General features: G+C 35.1%; 1 protein-coding gene across 2 annotated transcripts in view; it reads right to left on the bottom strand.

The window, feature by feature from the left end:
* Positions 1 to 19708, bottom strand: part of LOC150108899 (nucleolar complex protein 4 homolog B) — a 226746-nt gene that overhangs the window by 175700 nt on the left and 31338 nt on the right. For both annotated transcript variants that reach the window (XM_090410813.1, XM_090410804.1), the window contains exon 2: positions 13825 to 13942. In XM_090410813.1, the coding sequence (XP_090266939.1) occupies positions 13825 to 13942 (118 nt within the window). The remainder of the gene's footprint in view (positions 1 to 13824; positions 13943 to 19708) is intronic.

Genomic DNA, 19708 nt, shown 5'->3' on the forward strand with positions numbered 1-19708 from the left:
CTACTTTGGACAGACTGGTAAATCTGTAAACATCTGCTTTGCAGAATAAGTAACATGCCTACACCGTTGAAAATATTTAAGATGAATTAATTACAGATATTTTGATTTAAATATTGTGGATCATTGTCAGTATAAAAGGAATCAAAATATTAAACAACAATAAAGGTATATGGAGAATGGAATCTCTTCTTATATGCAGTCATGAGACAGCCAGGTAAAAAAATGATACTATTAAAATCAACTGAAGTGTGCATGTGTGTGATTAAAAAAAAAAATAATAAAATAATAATAATAATGACGCATATGTGCTACATGTAATAAAAATATACATAACCAAACAGTATAGTTCTTAATAATTTCCAGATTTTTGGCATAAGGATTACATCATTAAGGTTGAGATCTGGGTAATGCCAAAATACTTAGAAACTTTTTTTTTAAAGAGAGGCTCATATTTATGGGAACATCTATGTAGTAATTTGGCATCATTCCAAACGATCCTGTAGCTAGTATTAGTAATCCCACATTGTGCTAAACTCGATTTGTTCCATTTCTTGGAAGAAATGTAGGACTGGTATTCTGAAACGCATTAGCCTGTTTGTCCAAATTAGAATAATCTGCATTTGCATGGAACTGAACAGATTCCTGATAGCACTACTGATGGAAAATCATTAACATTTTCTCTTCTAGTTGTTCTAGATCAGCGCTTGCCAAACTGTGGGCCACGGCCCCATAGGGGGCCGTGAAATAATGAAAACAAATTTAAAATGTTTTAAGGCTAAGTAGATTTTTTTTTTATTTTAAAAGAAACATATTTAACTTTTATTATTTCTTTTTTGCTATTTTTTATATTTTAATGGAAAAATTCACACATTGGTGTTGGTTTACAAACTTTGCTTCCTGCGTATTTCGGCACTTAATGAATATTAGTAAATATTGCTTATTCATATGTTTCATTTCAAAACAGTGGTTAATTGTATTTCTTCGAATGTGCTCCAGGGAAGCTCCAAATCTTCCTGTCCCTGTCATCATGCTTTCGTAATCAGGGACTGTTGATATTGACTTTATATACATATCAAAACTCGTTTTATATTATCACTGTCATCGGAGCTAGTTTTCTGTTACCAATAAAAGTTTCGCATATACTTCACACATGAAAAAAAGCTTAAACAAGTTCATGTGGGGAGATAGTAACTCGCTTGCAGTGGTAAACAACACCTCTCCCTAACAGCCACTATACTGCAGAAGCAATAAAAACAAGTACTTTTATTATGCCAGTGAATAAGGTATGAGGAGTCTGTGTAATATATTTCTCAACAAATAGTGCAATTAGAGACAACTGGGATAAAAACACACTAATTAATGAATCATATGTCCCCTCATACAGAAATTATGCTGTCTAGACTGAAACAAAACCATATGTTGCATGGGCAAACACAGTATCTAACTAAAAACTATTGTTATTAATTAGATCTGTCTGAGTTCGATTTCCCAAGGCAGCAATAAAATTCAACCGAACGTGTTAAAATTCGTAAAAGTGTTAAAACTAAGTAATATATATATATATATATATATATATATATATATATATATATAATGAATGTTATGGCAGTTTCACATATGGAATTCGGTTGAAGAGAGTTAGCATTTCAACTCAATTGTCAGCTATGCTTTTATCTTTCGGTTGCGCGATCTTTTGTTAATACCGCACCAATCATATGCACGTTTTAATAACCTGCCTTTGCTGTCTGTTTTGCATTAGGCTTAATTACCGTAAAGGGAGAAAAGTCACAAAAGAGAAAAATGTTCCTGGTCCGGGGATTCCCTTATTCAGGTAATATTCACTAATTTCATGTTATCAGTCTGTGGTGTGCCAGTATCGGTAAGTGGTGATATTATTTGATCTATTCTACGTTAAAAAATTTAACCCTGAGATGGATAAGTGGCTGATAAAAAAATATAAAAAAATTCCTGCGAACAATCAGAAGAAGCAGAAACAGACTCAAAAAAAAAAGGACAGTATTTCATATTTTACCAGAACAGCCCGCATCGTCTTCAGAACCAAACGGTAAAAGGCAAAAAATGTAATATTTGCATTTGATTTTTGCAATATTCGCTGTGTATGTTTTGTATTGAATATAAATACAATAAATATTATAATAATATATCTCTCTATTACGATTTGTTTTCGAGGGGGGGGGGGGAGCGTGAAATATTTTGATTTTTGCAAAGGGGGCCCTGACATCTAGAAGTTTGGGAAGCACTGTTCTAGATAGAGTTAGCAAAAATGAAAGATACTGGGGAATCTACTGAAATACTTTCAAATCTGTCGATAAAGCTTTTCATTCCAACATAACTATTCAGAATTCATTATGAAAGTGAAGAGGTCTAGAATATCTGATGGAAACTGAGATGATAAAAAAAAATCTATGGTGTCAGCTAGAGAAACATTTGTAAAATGTGAAGCTATATCAAACTTACTAGTAAATCTGTGGAGCAAAGTCTCACATCTTTAATCTACCCTATATATATATATATACACATAAAATGATAAGCCTTTGTATGTCACATTTTTTGAAACTCAGGGGCTACCCCCAAGTGTCGAGTCTTCAAAATTCAAGAAGAAACGGCCTACCAGCCCGGAACTCGAGGGGGGGGGGGGGCTGATCCCCCACTTGATTGAGTCACCAGAATTCAAGAACTGGTCTACCAGTCTGGAACTCGAGTGGTGTAGGCACCAGGGAGGTACCCCCCCCCCCCTTTCGAGTCTTTAAAATTCGAGTCATCAGAATTCAAGAGCCGGCCTACCAGTCCGGAACTCGGACTGGTATGTACTTTCTTATATTTATAATATAAGAAAAGGAATGTCCAGTTAAAGGAGAGAGGAGGTTTGGAAAAAAAACTTTGAAATTTGATATGTGGGGCTATCTTTGCACTCCATGATTGGACAAACAGGATATTCTGGTTTATGCAAGTTTGGTAAGCACAGATGATCTTGCACAATATGTATTTAGTTTTTGAACTGTATCTAGATCAAGCAAAAATACATCTTCCAATAAGGATTAAGTTTATTCAGTTGACTTTTGATGAGGGTCTCTGCCGATTAACAAGTAGTTTTTCTGATCTCATAGTAATATATCCATTTTCTGTTTATAATCAGAAGATTCAGAAATAACATTAATAATGCCCGTGTCTGCTTTAGTTATAAAAACATTTTTATGATTTTTTTGAAGTTCATGCTAGGGCTTTCAATTCTGAACATGGGATAATTAGAAGCGGAAGTTTAACATTATGAATAACTTCAAAACATAGTGATTTTTATCATTATATGTTAAATGGGTGAAATTACATTCAATGTTATGCATAAAATCCAAATAAGGGAAACGTTTTGGTAGAATAGAAAATTTGTTGCCTCTAGTGAGAACATTTAGTTCATCTTTTGTTAGTGGACGATTTGAAAGATTTGACAAAGTTTGTTGGAATTAGGCAAACATTGCTGTAGGTTACTAAATTTATCACTAAGATTTTTTTTTTTTTAATATTCACATACATCCACACTTCAAATGATCCCAATAGTATCGCTTTTGCATATATGCTATCTCACAACTACATATAAAAAGACATTCCATTTTCCATACCTTCACTGTTGTTTATTTTTTTGATTTCTAACTGTTTTACAATAACAATGATCCACAATAAGTGAATCGAAATATCTGTAAAATTCAAAAAATAAATTAATTTAAAAAAATACAATATATATATCTATAAAATTGATTAAAAAAAAAAATCCACAGTCCAAGCATGGTACAAAATATACTGCAGGTGGGGCAACAAAGAAAAATATTTTCAATTATGTTTACATGTTACTTATTCAGAATTAATGATGCACAGTTATCTCTTAATAAACGCTCATGCTTTGAAAAACACAAGAGCATGTGTTCATTTGTATGGTAAGTCAGAACAAGCAGGTAATGCTCTGGATATTCCTTCAGAATTAAATAGAATAAGACAAAAGTTTCAGGATACGTAAGCAAGCTGTCATATTTAGTTAAAATTAGAGACAGAAAGAATACTTATATAAAAATTAATTTTAATAATATAATAAAATTTTTGCTTTAGTACTGAACATCTTCTGTACAATGAAATGGAACAAAATGAAATTACAAATAACAAGTATTCAAAAAGCAACACAACATGAATAATATAAGTCAACTAATTAAAATAAATAACAAAATTATGCGCACACGCACACAATAAGAAAATAAATTAGGGATTTACAGAAGGCCATTAGATTTGTTTAAATTCAGATGATGTTGAAAGGTTTCACAGCTATTTTTGTATAAATGCTCCATAAGGAATCTATTTTTGTCTAAGAGCTTGGTTTTCTTCCAAAGTATTCTGTGTTTTGGTGAGATAGCATGTTCAGCAAAGTTAGATTGCTCAGTTTGCAGTACTGGCTACAAGATTTATGTTCCACACCACAGATCTACCTGTCTGTCTGAAGTATGACAAGCCATTGAGCAAGGGATCTGGTAAACAACTGGAAAGCTGAGTGGATAAGAAGCCAAACATTAGGTGAAGAAAGGAAGATTCAGATATGATATTTCCAAGAGATTTCTTCTTGAGATCTAAAGGCTGGAGACCTAAAGCTGTTAAATGTTTTGTTCGTGTCGAAATTTCCTGAACTGAAAAACTACATAGACAATGGGATATAAATAAAGAAGTTACTAATTATTTACAGCCAACATTTTGCTAGCATTATCAGAGGCAATTTAACACTAGACAACTCAGTGAAGACAGACACTAAAATGGCCTCGATGAACAAGGACAGTCAAGTGTGTGGAGGGTGACAGGAATGCTCTTTGTGGTGATCCTGTTGTTCATGTAGAAGCATAGATAGGGTAGTGCACCAAAATCTGTTTAAAATCAAGCAGTCTGTTCTGTTGCAGTTAACCGGGTTCTGTAAAATAATGTGCCACTTCCAGGAACAGTCTCTCCAATTTGAAACAGGATTTGTGAAGTAGCCTGGCTTTCTTCTATCTCATGACGTGGTCTTTCTTTATGGCATGTTGAGATAGTCTGCTTTTTGGTTCTCCATTTTGGATGCACTTTTTGTGTTTTTTTTCCTTACTGAAGCAGTTTGCCTGTCTGCCCAAAATATTGAGTTCCACATGGCAAGGGATGCTGTAGACAGCAGAGAAGGAGAGAGGGTCCAGGCAATCCTTAATTTGTCTTAGGTGGGCAGAAATCTTGTTTAGCAGTTTGTAGTCAATCAGATTCTGTGCTCTTTTAGGAGAGAGCTCAACAGATAAACAGAAGTTTATCTGTTGAGCCTTTGATGTAGGGCAAAGTGTAGGTATAGTCTAGTTTAGGGATGGGGGTCTGTTGTTCTTTTTAAGGAATTTGAACAGTTTTTTTTTATATCCATTTTGTTGGCATAATGTGAATGGAGTCTGTTGTTCTAGGTACAGTGCTCGTCTTGATGACAAAATTTGCTCTGGCCTGGAGGCTTAAGGTTTTGAAAATTCGAAACTTCTGAGCAGGATGGTGGTGTGAAGTGGCATGCAGGTATCTATGTGCGTGTTGGAGGGGGGGGGGGGCTAATAGTAAACTGAACATATGAGGGACCCATCCACTTGCCTTGTAACTAAAGTATCCAAGAAGACAAGAGCTCCATTTTCTTCTTCCACAGTGATACCGATTCGAGGATTGATATTATTGAAGAAACATATGAAGTTAGACAGAGCCTGTAGGCCATGCAGCTAAATGGCAAAAGACATTGTCTAGGAGGCAGAATTAAGTGCCAAAGATTGAAATGATTCTATGTATAAGTTTGCAATATGAGGGGGAGGAGGATGAAAATGGAGACCCATGGCTACACCTCAAATTTGTTTAAAGAGCTGGTTGTTCCAGCTAAAATACCCTGATTTAAGGCAGTGCTTAAAGAGTTTGCAAATGTCAGGAGGATAAATTTTGGATAGGAGGACTAATGTATCTTCTACTGGAACGTTAATAAAAAGGGATGACACATCAAAGCTTACTAAGTGATCTTTCTACTCTTAATTGAAGGTTTTGTGCAGTGCTTTTAAAACATGGATTAAAAAAAATTTTTTTTTTTATGTAAGACGATGTCTTACCAATGTGCTAGTTGAGTTTGGATGCAGGTGGGACAAATTATGGCATCCACAATCCACATGGCATTTATGGCATCCACATCTTCACTAAGTTGTGTAGTTAAATTGCCTCTAATAATGCTAGCTTAAACTAGCAAAACAACAGTGTTAAAATGTTTTCTAGAAAGGCAGATTTGATATAATTCAATTCCTGGCGTAAAATGTACTCAGGTAAAATATGAGCACAGTATAACAAGATTTTAATGGTTTTCGACATTTTTACTTGGATGATGGCGAGAAGTAGCATGGAAATAGCTATCAGAGGTATTTCATTTCAGTAAACTACTAACTACCAACAGGCTGATGAAGAATCAATAAATCTAGAAAAGCTAGCTGATTTTCTCCTCATCTAGAATAAACAATTATAGGATGATCTTATTTATTTTTGAAATAAAGAGTTTCATTGAAAATTTTTTTAACTTGGTTATACTATAAATTAAAGATGCCAAAAAATTAAATTCTTTGTTTCATCCTTTATCCAAGTGTAAGCCACGTTTGCATGTGAAGTCACTTCATGACTGGGATACTTGCATATAGAGGATAATAACTTCACATCAATTGCCTTAATAATCCATAATGCAATGCAATGCAATGCACATATCCTTAAGGACATGTATAATGCTAGGCATTATGGGAAGGACCAGTGAAGTTATGCCTAAATAGCTGAAATGTTTTGGATGCAGTTGATGTTTTCAATGTTCCTGGTCATTTTTTTTTTTTCTGTCTTTTTCATGCTGATTTTCATGCCAAATTTATTACGATAGTTATTCAATTTGGTCAGGGAATCCTGAAGACTTATTCTGGATTTATTTAGAAGTATGACATCATCTGCATAAAGTAAAGAGCTGAGATTATCATTTCCAATTTTTATATATCAGGTTTAATACCACTTTCCTTCATAACGTAATGCATATAGATGATGAATAACAGTAGAAATAATGTATACCCTTGTCGCACACCTGACTCAAGACCAAACCATCTTCCTGTACTGACTTCTATTCTAATTGCTCATTTTCAACTCAAATACAGATAATATATATTGCTTGATATAATGTTTCAATATCCAACATAACATTTTGAATAGCTTTCGTCTTGTCATATGCCTTTTCCAGATCTACCAAACTAAATTATTTATTTCAATAAGGAAATACTGTGTAGGCATTTTTAAATAAATTATAATACCGGAATAAACTCAGGTAAAATATTATTTCATTAGTAAAATTTTCACCTAAGTATCAAAGGCATCTTCAGTACATGTAAAAAGCTAATCAAACAATAACTGACAATTCTAAAAGGTGCCACCTAAGTAGCTAATGTAAGATGACTAAAAAAAGGTCATTAAATTTCCTAACTTATTAAAAACAAATTGTACATGAGCACGCACAAACAATTAAATAACATAAAGTTAGGAAAGATTAGCTGATTTAAAAAAATACTATCTCCCACAAACCGGATAGACATAGACCATCGGATCTGTTTAAGCTAGGAGAGTGAAGTAAAGTTTCACATGTTTCTTTTTAAAGTCGTTCCATGAGGAACCAACTTTTGTGAAGGACTCTTGTCTTGTTCCAATGAACTCTATGTCTAGTACTGATAGCATGCTCCTAAAGTTCAGACTGTTCAAGGCTCAAGGTATAGAATATAAGACGTGTGTTCTTCTAGCCGAATAAAAGCAGATCTTCCTGTTTGTCCAAAATAAGATAATTCACAAGTGCAAGGAATCTGTATTATAATTTAAAGATCCTTGATATATTCCCATGATTTTTCAACTATTTGTCTTAAAATGAAAATCTGATCCTGACAACCTTTATTTGGCCTGAACATCTCACGTTCGGCCTTATTCCCTTTTTTACCATGAAAGCTATATCCATTGATGGATACTACGAGCGCTATACTCTAATCATCTGGATTTTGACCCTCTGACCAGGCCTTCTGAATTATACATGTAGCCAGTATAAATTCCATATTTTAGCATTTTTGGTTGAATATCATTTACTTCAGCTGTCTTTCCACAGGTTTGTGATAGATTTTTCTATTTCCAGATGGCATTCCTGTTGAGTGTTTTTTTGTACCACCATGCTGTTACTATCTGATTCATTTTGCAATGTTTCAGAGTAATTACTCCATATATCAAGATCTTGGGGGAGACCAAACTCCTACTAGGTGCATCCTCTGGGTGATGGAAACCCAAATGGGTTGCTCTGAATAAAGAATAAAGAGCCATGGATCAAAGGATGTAGCAGAGGCATGGCAAGCTGGCTACATTATTATGCCAGTAACTTCCATGAGCCAGAACAGGAAAAACAATATCAGAAAAGAAGAAAACATCAACCTATCAAAACTAAAATATAGCTCAAGCAGAAGTTGATTTCTAGAACAGATGTGCTTCAAATTAAAACCCTCCATCTTCCAGAACAGCGAAAATACTGGGAAGAAGGAAAAGAAACAGTGTTGTCAATTGCAAAAGACACTCTAGGTACCAAACCCAAAATAAACAAACAGTGGATAACCCAAGAAATCATAGCTACAACAGAAGCTACAACCAACAAAACAATGAAGAGAACAGAGAAAAATACAGAGCACTAAAAAATAAAGTTGATAACCTCTGCAAAAAAGCCAAAGACAAATGGTTATCAGAAAAAGCTAAGAAATGCCAAGAAGCATACCAACAAAACAACTTAAAAGTCTTCCATGATACTATAAGAGAAATTACAAAGGAATTCTCAGCAAAAGCAGTAACAATGATAAACAACAAGATGACTGAAACCGGGAATATTGACGATATAAGAAAAATCTGGTCAAACCATTTTAAGACTATCTTTCACCAAGGAAACAAAACTACAATGCCAACAATAGAAGAAAATAATGACCACCCAAAAATTTTACAAGAAGAAGTTAGATACGCAATAACACAGATGAAAAACAATAAAGCACCAGGCACTGATACTACTATCCCTACTAAACTGTGGTCATATGGAAGCAGCACATCAATAGAATATTTAACAAACCTATTCAATAAAATACTACAAACAGGAGAGATCCCAGATGACTGGAGAAGTGGAAAGATCATCCCAATATACAAGAAACCAGACAAAAGAGACTGCAGAAATTACAGACCAATTAATAATATTCGTAAGAATTATACAAAATATGAGGGCTGTTCAATAAGTAATAAGACTAATTTTACTGTCGCGAAACCACTCATCACAATATTAATTTCTTTGGAATAAAGAAATGTTGCAGTCTGTATTAACAAAAGAGGTTGATAGATGGCATATACGGGCTGATGTACCAGAGTGTCACATGACTAAACGCAAGTTGTTTTGGCGCGTCTACGGACCTCGACCAATCGTTGAAATGGAAGCGTCCTTGGAACAGTGTTATGCGATTAAATTTTGTGTGCGTTTGCAAAAATCGGCATCGGACACTTTTAACATGATACGCGAAGCTTTCCACGATGAAGCAATGTCGAGGACAAGTGTTTTCTTCCATAAAACTTTTAAGGAAGGCAAAATGTGGAAGATCTTGAACGTGAGGAAAGACCTTCAACGTCCATCACAGAGACAATAATCAACACAGCAGAGATTATCATCAAGGAGGATCGCAGAATTACAGTATGCCAGCTGCATGTGGTCCTGAATATTTCTGTGGGAAGTGTTCACTCATTTGGGACTGAAACGTGTTTGCACCCGATGGATTCCCAAACTCTTGGCACCGGAGCAAATGCAGCATTGAGTGGATGTGTGCACAGAATGGAAAGAAAGACTGGAACAAGAAGGCGACAACTTCTTAAGCTTGTTCGATGCCGATTTTTGCAAACGCACACAAAATTTAAATCGCTTGTAGGCGCGCCGAAACAAGCTTGCGTTTAGTCACGTGATACTCTGGCACATCAGCCCGTATATGCTATCTATCAACCTCTTTTGTTAATACAGACAGCAACATTTATTTATTCCAAAGAAATTAATATTGTGATGAGTGGTTTCGTGACAGTAAAATTAGTCTTATTACTTATTGAACAGCCTACGTAGATTAAAAAACACCTATGAAGAAATGAATAGGCACAGAACAAGCTGGTTTCTGAGGAAACTATTCAACAATAGACCAGATTTTCACATTGCACCAACTAGCAGAGCTCTGCTGGGAAGACCATAAAGAACTATATTATTGTTCTGTGGACTTTAAACAAGTTTTCGATAGCATCAACAGAGAAATCCTTCTTAAAGTTCTATTAGAAAAAGCAATAGACAAATATATAATATCGTTTCTGATAAAATATTACTCTAAGAAAAATGCAATAATTAAAAAGGACACACTCACAACAGAACCCATAGAGATCCAAAAAGGAGTAATGTAAGGATGCCCATTATCCTCATGCCTATTCAACCTATATCTAGACGAAGTTGTAAAGAAGGCAATAGACAATGTCAATGGTTTAAACATAAATAATATCAAATATGCAGATGATCTCATCCTTATTGCAAGAACCCCAAATGAACTACAAAAGTTGATAAACGAGCTAAACGAAACCTGTAAAACATATGACATGACAATAAATATACAAAAGACAAAAGTGATGAAAATAGGGAGGAAGAGAACTACAATCTCAGCCACCCTAAATGGAGAACAAATAGAACAAGTAGACACCTTCATATATCTTGGATCAAAACTAACAGAAACAATAGATGAACTCAAAACAATCAAACACAGAATAGCGATAGGATGGACCACCATGGGAAAATTACAGAAAATCTGGAAAACAAACAAGATATCTAAAGCAAGCTAAAATCAAATTATATGAATCACTAATTATACGAACAGTCATCTATGGAGCAGAAGCGTGGACAGTTTAGAAAAGAGAGGAGAAAAAACTGCAGGCATTTGAAATGAAATATTTAAGAAAAATAAATAGAACAAATTGGATAGAAAAGAAAACAAACAGCACAGTCAGAGAAGAATTATTGTATAAAAAGATAATAATAGAAAAAATTAGAAAACAACAACTAAGATGGTTTGGCCACACTGTACGCATGGATGCAGACAGACTTCCTAATGTCCTAATCAATACCTTTCCAACTGAAAAAACCCGGAAGACCAAGAATTACCTGGCTGAAATTAATAAAGAACATCTCGGGATGCAGAGCATATAAGGAACTTTTTCGAAACAGCAAGGAAGAGAGAAGACTGGAAGATCCTGCTCAAGAAAAGACTCAATCCGTCTTAGACGGAAGAGAAGAAGATATCAAGAGTATATTTATCTTCAGTTTTCATGTCACCTTTATCATCTCTAATTCCTTTTACAGTACTCTTTCTAAGAGCACAAGCTGACTTTACTTGCAAGAAACTTTCTTCTTTTCCTTGACGGCATCTTTAACTTCCTGAGTCTACCATGAAATTCTGATTTTTCTATCCTTGCAGATTACCTCACAACATACCTCTGGCTGAATCACTCAAGACAAGAACCAAATCTTGAAGATTTGGTTCTTGTTTTCAAACTCTTTCAGTTTTTCTTGAATAATGTTTGTGTATTTGAGCCTCTAGTTCACATCTAGTAGCTGTTCAACTTTGATTCGTTTCAAAACTTTCTTACACACCCTTCAATTTCAACATGAAGTTTAATTTTTGGGCAAATGGTAGAGTTCATTCATCCAAAAATTGTTGGTATAAGTAAGACACAGTTAAATGAGTATGACATTCTGACAGGAATAGAGATAGAGGGATACATATTCTTTCGTGAAGATAAACAAGGCAAAAAGGGAGAAGGGGTGTTATTGATGAAGCAAAAGAAAGAATAAATGTGAAACAATAACTATATTGAATGCAGATGGTACTCGAGTGTTGGAAGTTAATGAGTGCTCACTTTGCTAAGATATATCAACTAGGTGTATGTAACATGGTGCACAATGCTACTGCTACATTGGAAGGAGAATTAGAGTTTCATGAAAATGAGGTTGAAGAGCTATTGCATAACCTGGATAAGAATTTGTGAATAAGGACAGATGGAATATCAGCATATTTGCTAAAAGAATGTTCAGCAGAATTTGGTAGCCTTTCACATGTTTGTATAACTTGAGCTCAGCTCAGGAATGATACCACAGGAATGGAAGGAATGTATGATAGTTCATTGTATAAGGGTGGTGCAAAAACTGATGTGTCTAACTATTGACCTATCAGTATCTCTCGTGTGGTAGTGAAGATTTTAGAGAAGTTGGCAAGAACTCGCATACAGAAATGGGGAGACAAACAAGCTATACTCTGCAAGGAACAGAAGGGTGAAGATCATGTTTTAGCAATTTGCTCATATTTTATAACAATGTTATGGCTGAGTTGGATGAAGGGAATGGTTACACTATGATAATGTTGGATTTTGCTAAGGATAGGATACCAAACGAAAGACTGTTACATAAAGTGGAGAATATGGGATTGGAATATAAATTCTTGACTTGGATCAGTGGATGGTTGACAGAGATCAAAGAGTGGTATATGGTGGGTGTGAGGCTGTCAGATTTAAGGTGATCAGTGGTATACTGGTTCAGTCCTTGGGCCATTGTTGTTCAATCTATACATTAATGGCATTAGGAAGGGTCTAACAGAAGATGCGCAACTGTTTGCCAATGATGCAAAAATAGGCAGGGCAATCAGGGATGTTACTGATATCCAGAACTTAAAAAATGATTTGATAGACTAAAAATTTGGACAAAAGAAAATGGCTAGAGTTTAATGTTAGTAAGTGTAAAGGCACTTTAGCCTGATGAGATTTCCAGCAGCATATTATATTAGTGAGGTTATACTACAAATGAAGCTAGGGATCTTGGCATAATGGTGGATATGAATTTGAAGTTCAAAGGTCACACAACAAAAGTTGCAAGTACAACTCGGAGGATAAAGATTAAGGAAGTCATTTTGCCTCTTTATAAGGCTCTGATAAGACTACACCTGGATTATTGTGTGCAAATTTGGTCTCCCAGATTCCAAAGGGGATAATGAAGCTGTGGAAATGGTGCAAAGAAGAGTTACAAAGATTATATTTGGATTATGGGATTTAAATTATGATTGTAGATTCTAGATTACAGACTCTAGTTAACAGGAGAAAGAGTGGTGATGTGATCGAGGTCTATAAACTTTTGAATGGGTATTATAGGAAAGTGCCTGATGAAAATTTTCGTTATATGGAAGGTGGGGAGAGAACACAGGGGCATCCATGGAAGTTAAGTTTGCTCACAGTCAAAAAAGTAGTAAGAGCTAAGCTTTTCTCTCACAGAGCAGTGAGTGAGCAGAATAGTTTGCCTTTAGGAATAGTGAGCACATATAGTGTGATTGAATTTAAGGGAAGGTATGACAGCTAGTATAAGTGATTTATAGCCTCCCTCAATGAGTCCTTGACTCCCCAGAGGTCTCTGATGATGATAATAATATCCATTACCTACACTTTTATTTTCCTCTTCCTATACTGAACTCATTGTAAAAAAGATAAAAGTCTGCTATCAAGCTACTAACTAATTATTCTCACCTCATTGAGATCATCATGAACAATAAACTTCTCTGCTACTTAGAAGTAGTAATTTAAAAAAATCTCTCTGTAGTATGCAATTCATAAGTTTGCTTAATTTCAACCTTTAAAATAATACATTTAACAAATCTATAAAATACATACCTAAAAGTTGCGACTTATTGCAAGAACTGTCTTGGAAAATTTCTCGGTTTTGAATAAGTTTAGAAAATAAGGTTTGAAGTGATCTCTGTGACATTAAAACTACATGAACATCTTCAGACTAATATTTGAGAAGGAAGGAAAAATACATATCAGCTTACAGCAATATTTTTATAAAAAAACTTTTCAAACAATGATTATTGTTGAGTACAATTCCAGTTCATCAAGAATTTAAAAAAAAAAAATTTTTTTTATAAATACTCCTGCTAATGTTTGCATCATACATCTGTATATATTTGTAATAACTCAAAAAAAAAAAAAAAAAGAACAAACAACACATATGTATTAAAAAAGTATTGGAGAAAGTCAGTGGCAATTTACTTTGCTCTGATATTTTTTTATTAGTGAGTGCTGTTAGGTTTGTTCAAATTTCAGGAGAAAATTTAGATTCACTGGTTTAATGTCTTAAGATGCTATGATGCAAATTTCAACTGGCTGCTTGCAAAACCACTGTGCAAGCTAGACAAAACAGAAGTTTTTGCTATAAGCAATGACCTAATGCAAGTATGTCACCATACCTGAATTTCTAATAGCTCTCTCTCTCCATTCTCCTAATACTCTTGATCTCCTTTCAATCAGTTCACCTTCCATACTCCTATAACGTCCCTTCCCCCAAATCTCCTGCCACTAGTCATCATTTCAGTTTGATGAAATATGCTTCAAAAACTTTAAACTTTCCAAGAATAAGTGAAGTAAAAAGATGGCATTTTTACTGACTGATGAATTCATATGAAGGACAGTTCTTTCAAAATGACATCTTGCATACCTGATGTAGTGGTGTCATGTACAACTCGGAAGTTTTCAAAGCTGTTACTGCTTAAAAAGACTAATATACAAGCCAAATTTTCATTCAACCAAATAACATTCTTAATTAAACAAATCAGTTTAAATGGCTTATAAGCAGATGTCAATGAAGACTTTGATTTCATTGCCTGCTGAAATACCACCACCTGTTTATTGGAGACCTAAAGTGGTGAATGTCATTTGGTCTATAGAGTAGGGGGTCCCATTTCTGTTCCTCTCTCTCTCTTCTCCATGCAGTGTAAGTGATGATACCCTTCAAGATCTAAAAGTATGATGAATGATATTCATCACGTTTAGCATCTCCCAAACTTCTGAGTTTTGAGGGTACATCAGTAAAGGCAGTGGTGGTAGCTGACTGCCAGATAGTATATGGGAGAGAACCTATCAGTAATGAGTCTGAGTGGTGGTATGTGAGAGACATTGTCACAGTCATGGCATGGAGTAATGGTCACTACTCCATGTATGAGAGTCATGTCAAGAGCCTATCTCTTCACATTGCATTTCAACTCAATCTTTCCATCTAACCATACAACAACCACTGACAGTGGCACTACAATTAAAAAAAAAAAACTCCCTAAAAAACCAATCCTAAAAAAAAAAAACCTTACTTTCACACCACTTTATTAGCATCCATGGCATAAACACTAGCACTACTCGCATAAATGACATTCATCACTGAGTCATCTAGACCATTTTCACAATTCATTGTCACAAGAGCGGCACCTGTGCCTTTGTGAAGTCTGACACTGATTGCCAGATGATGGCCAATTTAGAATTACCTGCTTTCTCTGACTCAAGGTTTCTTCGTCCCATTTAGTAACATTCATCTGCTGCATTTACCATCTCCAACCTCCCCAAAAAAGCCACTATCTTTTCATTATCCTCTCAATGAAACTTGATCATCTGGCATTCAACTATTCAAATCGAAGGTCATATTCCTAGGTGATCTTTGGCTGCTTGCAATACCACCGAGCAAGTTAGACAAAACAGAAGTTTTTGTTATAAGCAATGACCTAACACCAATGGTATGTCTACATACCTGAAATTCTCTTCATTCTCCCCCTATTCTTGATCTCCTTTAAACCAGTTCACCTTCCAGACACACCGCAGAGATTACCTCTCTTATCAGCAACTTAGATCACAATTTTGTTCATGTCTGATCTCTCACAGAAAGCCTTTTCTCCAACCACTCCCAACTTTGTGTCTTTTGGTCCTGTGCTCCAGAGCCAACACCTGTCCTGTATTGTCTCTACAATCTTCCGCACTTGATAGGAAACAGCCATTTATATAGCCTATTAAAAAAAAAAGGGTGGGGAAAAGAAGTCTACTGCAAAATTACTCATCAATCACCATCACCTCAATGCTCTCCAAGATAATGGAAAAAGTCCTCAATACTCAACCTCTCTATCTAGAGGCAAATCTGTTAATCAGAAACCACCAGGATGGATTCCATCATTTAAGGTACATGGCTGACTTTATAGCCTATATCACTCACCAATGGACATGTGCCGTGGAAAGGTTTGGAGAGACATGTTGTTGCTTTGACATTTCCAGAGCTTTTGACTACACCCGACATTGAAGTCTGATAAGGTTTACGTACCATCCTCTGTAATCAGGTAACTAGTTTCCTCTGTCTAGGTAGAGGCTAACTCTCTTTGAGCTTTACTGCAGCAGTGCCTTGGGGCTTCGTTTTATCACCAATCTCTTTCTTCTATATATAAATGACATAATCTCAACCACCATTAATTCTATTCAGAGCCTTGCTGATGATAGTACTCTCCATTTATCCTACTCATTTGACAAACCACACAGTGCTCTGTCACCCCAAGCTTCAAGATCATCTTCGACCAGTGCTTTAAACATTGATCTCAATATTCTTCAAAGGGGCAAGGGCAATCTGGTCACCTTCAATGCACTTATAGTTGAACTTATTAATAATATTTCATTAGGATTGACAGCATTCAGTTATTTGCTGATGATGCAAATCTTTGGAGAATTATAAAGACATGTTGATGCCAAGTCTTTGCAGGAAGATATGGCATCTTGCATGAAAAATACGTCAAGTTGCCATTTTACAATCAATAAAAACACAGTGATGAACTATACAGAAGATGTAAGGCTGTGGTCTGATCCACAATCTTATCATAGACACACTGTTGCCAAGATAAGGAATTCATTGAATAATAAACATAAGGAGATGGTTGGACCACTATACACAGCACTGATTATAACATACGCAGACTACTGGAAGGACCATTAGTCACCTGGTATCTGTTGTGATGAGAGAACTTTGGAGAGGGTCTCAAAATGAGTGACTAAGGATATAATCAGGATTCTGGAATGATAGCTATGAGAAGAGATTGAAGAAATGTAAATTACACAATATAGTGGTATTTCATTAAAGAGGCATTATGAGATGAATGTTCAAGTTAGTAAGGACATTTTAGAACATCAATATGGAATTAATTTCGTATGATGATACAATGGCTGTGAGTCCCCCTTTTATGGGGAGGTATGGCACATCTCAACCCCCCCCCCCAAATTTTATCCCGGCTCAGAACCAGCATAGCTGATGAATCAGGCCTATGGCTGGGTCAGTATTCCTGACAGTAATCCGTATATGTTCAAGGGGCCAGTTTGCCTGCTTGTGGGATGAAAAAACCCTGCTGGCCATGCCCAAGACTGGCTAACTTGGCTATGGCTGAGGAAGATCCTTAAGCTCCTCACATCGTCGACGGGAATTGAACCTAGGATACTAATTCCCCAGGCATATGGTTGCAAAGCACAAAGCCACTAGGCTAACTGCACAGACATCAATATGGAAATCAACATATACAAAGTGGAAGGTGAGAATGAGAACAGGAAGGCATCCCCTGAAGATGTGATGTAGAAAGGAATTTAGGCTTAATATCTTATTGGTCAAGTGAGATTTCATGGTAGCAATAATACTCAAATTCAGCATTTGTACAAAAATACTGAAACGTACACTTACATGAAACAAATTTATTAAACGTAATATTTTCCCTATCAAAGGCATCTTCAGTACATTAACAACAATGGAACACAAAACAAAATACAATAAAAGAATTGATTTTAAAGAGCACAACTACAGCGTTGTTAAGACAACAGACAGCCTGTAAATTTCCAATTAAAAAAAAAAAAATAAATAAATAAATAACTTAAGATAATAATCAAGACGCGTGGATAGGCTTATGTGTTCGTCAGACATGTTACGATGGGTTTCACGGTATAAAAAGAACACAGATAGTTAAGAAAATAACTATTTATTATTGTGGTTGTCTTGCCTTGTAACAAACTTTGTGTTGTGTGCTCTGAAGATGCCGGATATATTACCAGCGAAATATTAGCTTTTAAGTTAATAAATAGTTATTTTCTTAACCATCTGTGTTCTTTTTATACCGTGAAACCTATCGTAACATAATAATCAAGAATTTACATAAGATTGATAAAATAATATTTCCCACCAAGGAGATAATCAAAAGTTATCAGATCTGTTTAAGTTCAGTCAGTGTAAGAAGGCTTCACAGCTCTCCTCGTAAATTTGCACTAGAAGGAATTTACTTTTTTGTAAAAGTTCAGTTTTCTTCCATAGAACTCTATCTTCAGGATAATGCAATATTAAAAGAGGTGTTTGAAATTCAGCAATATGTTTAGAAATTCCTTTAATAAATGGAAGTGGAATCCGACAGATATTTTCGATGAGATCTAGAGACTCTAGGCCTAAAGCTGATAGGTCTTTCTTGATACAAGACTCATTTAAAACCATTTTTCATAAACACAGATTTGATATAATTCAATCCTATTGTAGAAGGCCTTCAGGGGAATTCACAATATTAGTATGATGTAATAAAGTCTTAATGGTTCCAACTTTTTGACTGGGATGATGGTGATAAGTAGAATGGATATAACAATCAGAATGTGTTTCTTTTCAAAAATAAATAAATAAATAAATAAAACTGTAATCTACCAACTGGTTGACAAACAATTACTACATGTAAAAAGGCTAGGTAATTGTTTTTCTCCTCTTCTAAGGTAAATTGAATATGATTACTTATACTGATCAGTCTATAATTTTCCACTTCTGTCTTGGGGTCTCCCTTATGTAGCCTAACTATTTTGGCCCCTTTCCACTTCCTTGGAAAGAGGCTTAAATTAAACAGTGCCAATTTCCTTGCACATTCTCATATCAGCCCAATACATGGGCTGATATGATGAATTTACATAAGATTATGTGTTGACTGCTAATGTTAATTTATTCAACAGTATTAATTCACAACACAAGAATAATAAGAAAATAATATTACTGATATTTCACTGATATCTAGCATCTTCGGAGCACAAAAACAGTTTGTGACATTATAGGAACAGCAATAATTTAGTTAAGACTGGGATCAGTTTAAAAAATTGAAATGGACAACACAAGATACTAAAGTCCACTATTGTTGAATAATGAGAGAGAAAAAACAAGCATTAATTTGATAAGTCATACTTACTGAGGTTTGGAGAATGTTTTAAAGCTACTGCTGCTGATTCCAAAAACCATCTCTCTTTCTGACATGACCTATGCAGCATGCCATATTTAACTTGTCTGCTAAAATATCAGGAAATAACTTAAATAAATTAACACAATCCCTTGCCTTCTTACTATCAGCACTTGTTAAAGTAGTTCTTCCATAGTCACTCTTCCTATTATTCGTCAGCTACTTTCCTCTCATTAGTTTTGGCCTTACTTATCATACTGATCACCCTTTCTGACCCGGCCTAGTACTGCTCATGGACTTGCTGATTGCCATTTTCTTTATGTTCCCTTCTCAACTTTTTCTGCAACTCCTGCTTGATGATGCCATTCATCTACCTGATTATCCTTCTGACCCCTTGACTATGCATAGCTAACACTCCCTTGCAGATTCTTATGCCGTCACACTAAGATTTTAAACAAATCTAAACTGACTCCTCAGTTTGGCACAATCAGCTGCTTTGTAATTCCACATATATATTGTGC

This window comes from Typopeltis vanoorti, chromosome 2, assembly GCF_054136105.1.
Source record: "Typopeltis vanoorti isolate ZY-2024b chromosome 2, IOZ_Tvanoo_1.0, whole genome shotgun sequence".
Lineage (NCBI taxonomy): Eukaryota > Metazoa > Arthropoda > Arachnida > Uropygi > Thelyphonidae > Typopeltis > Typopeltis vanoorti.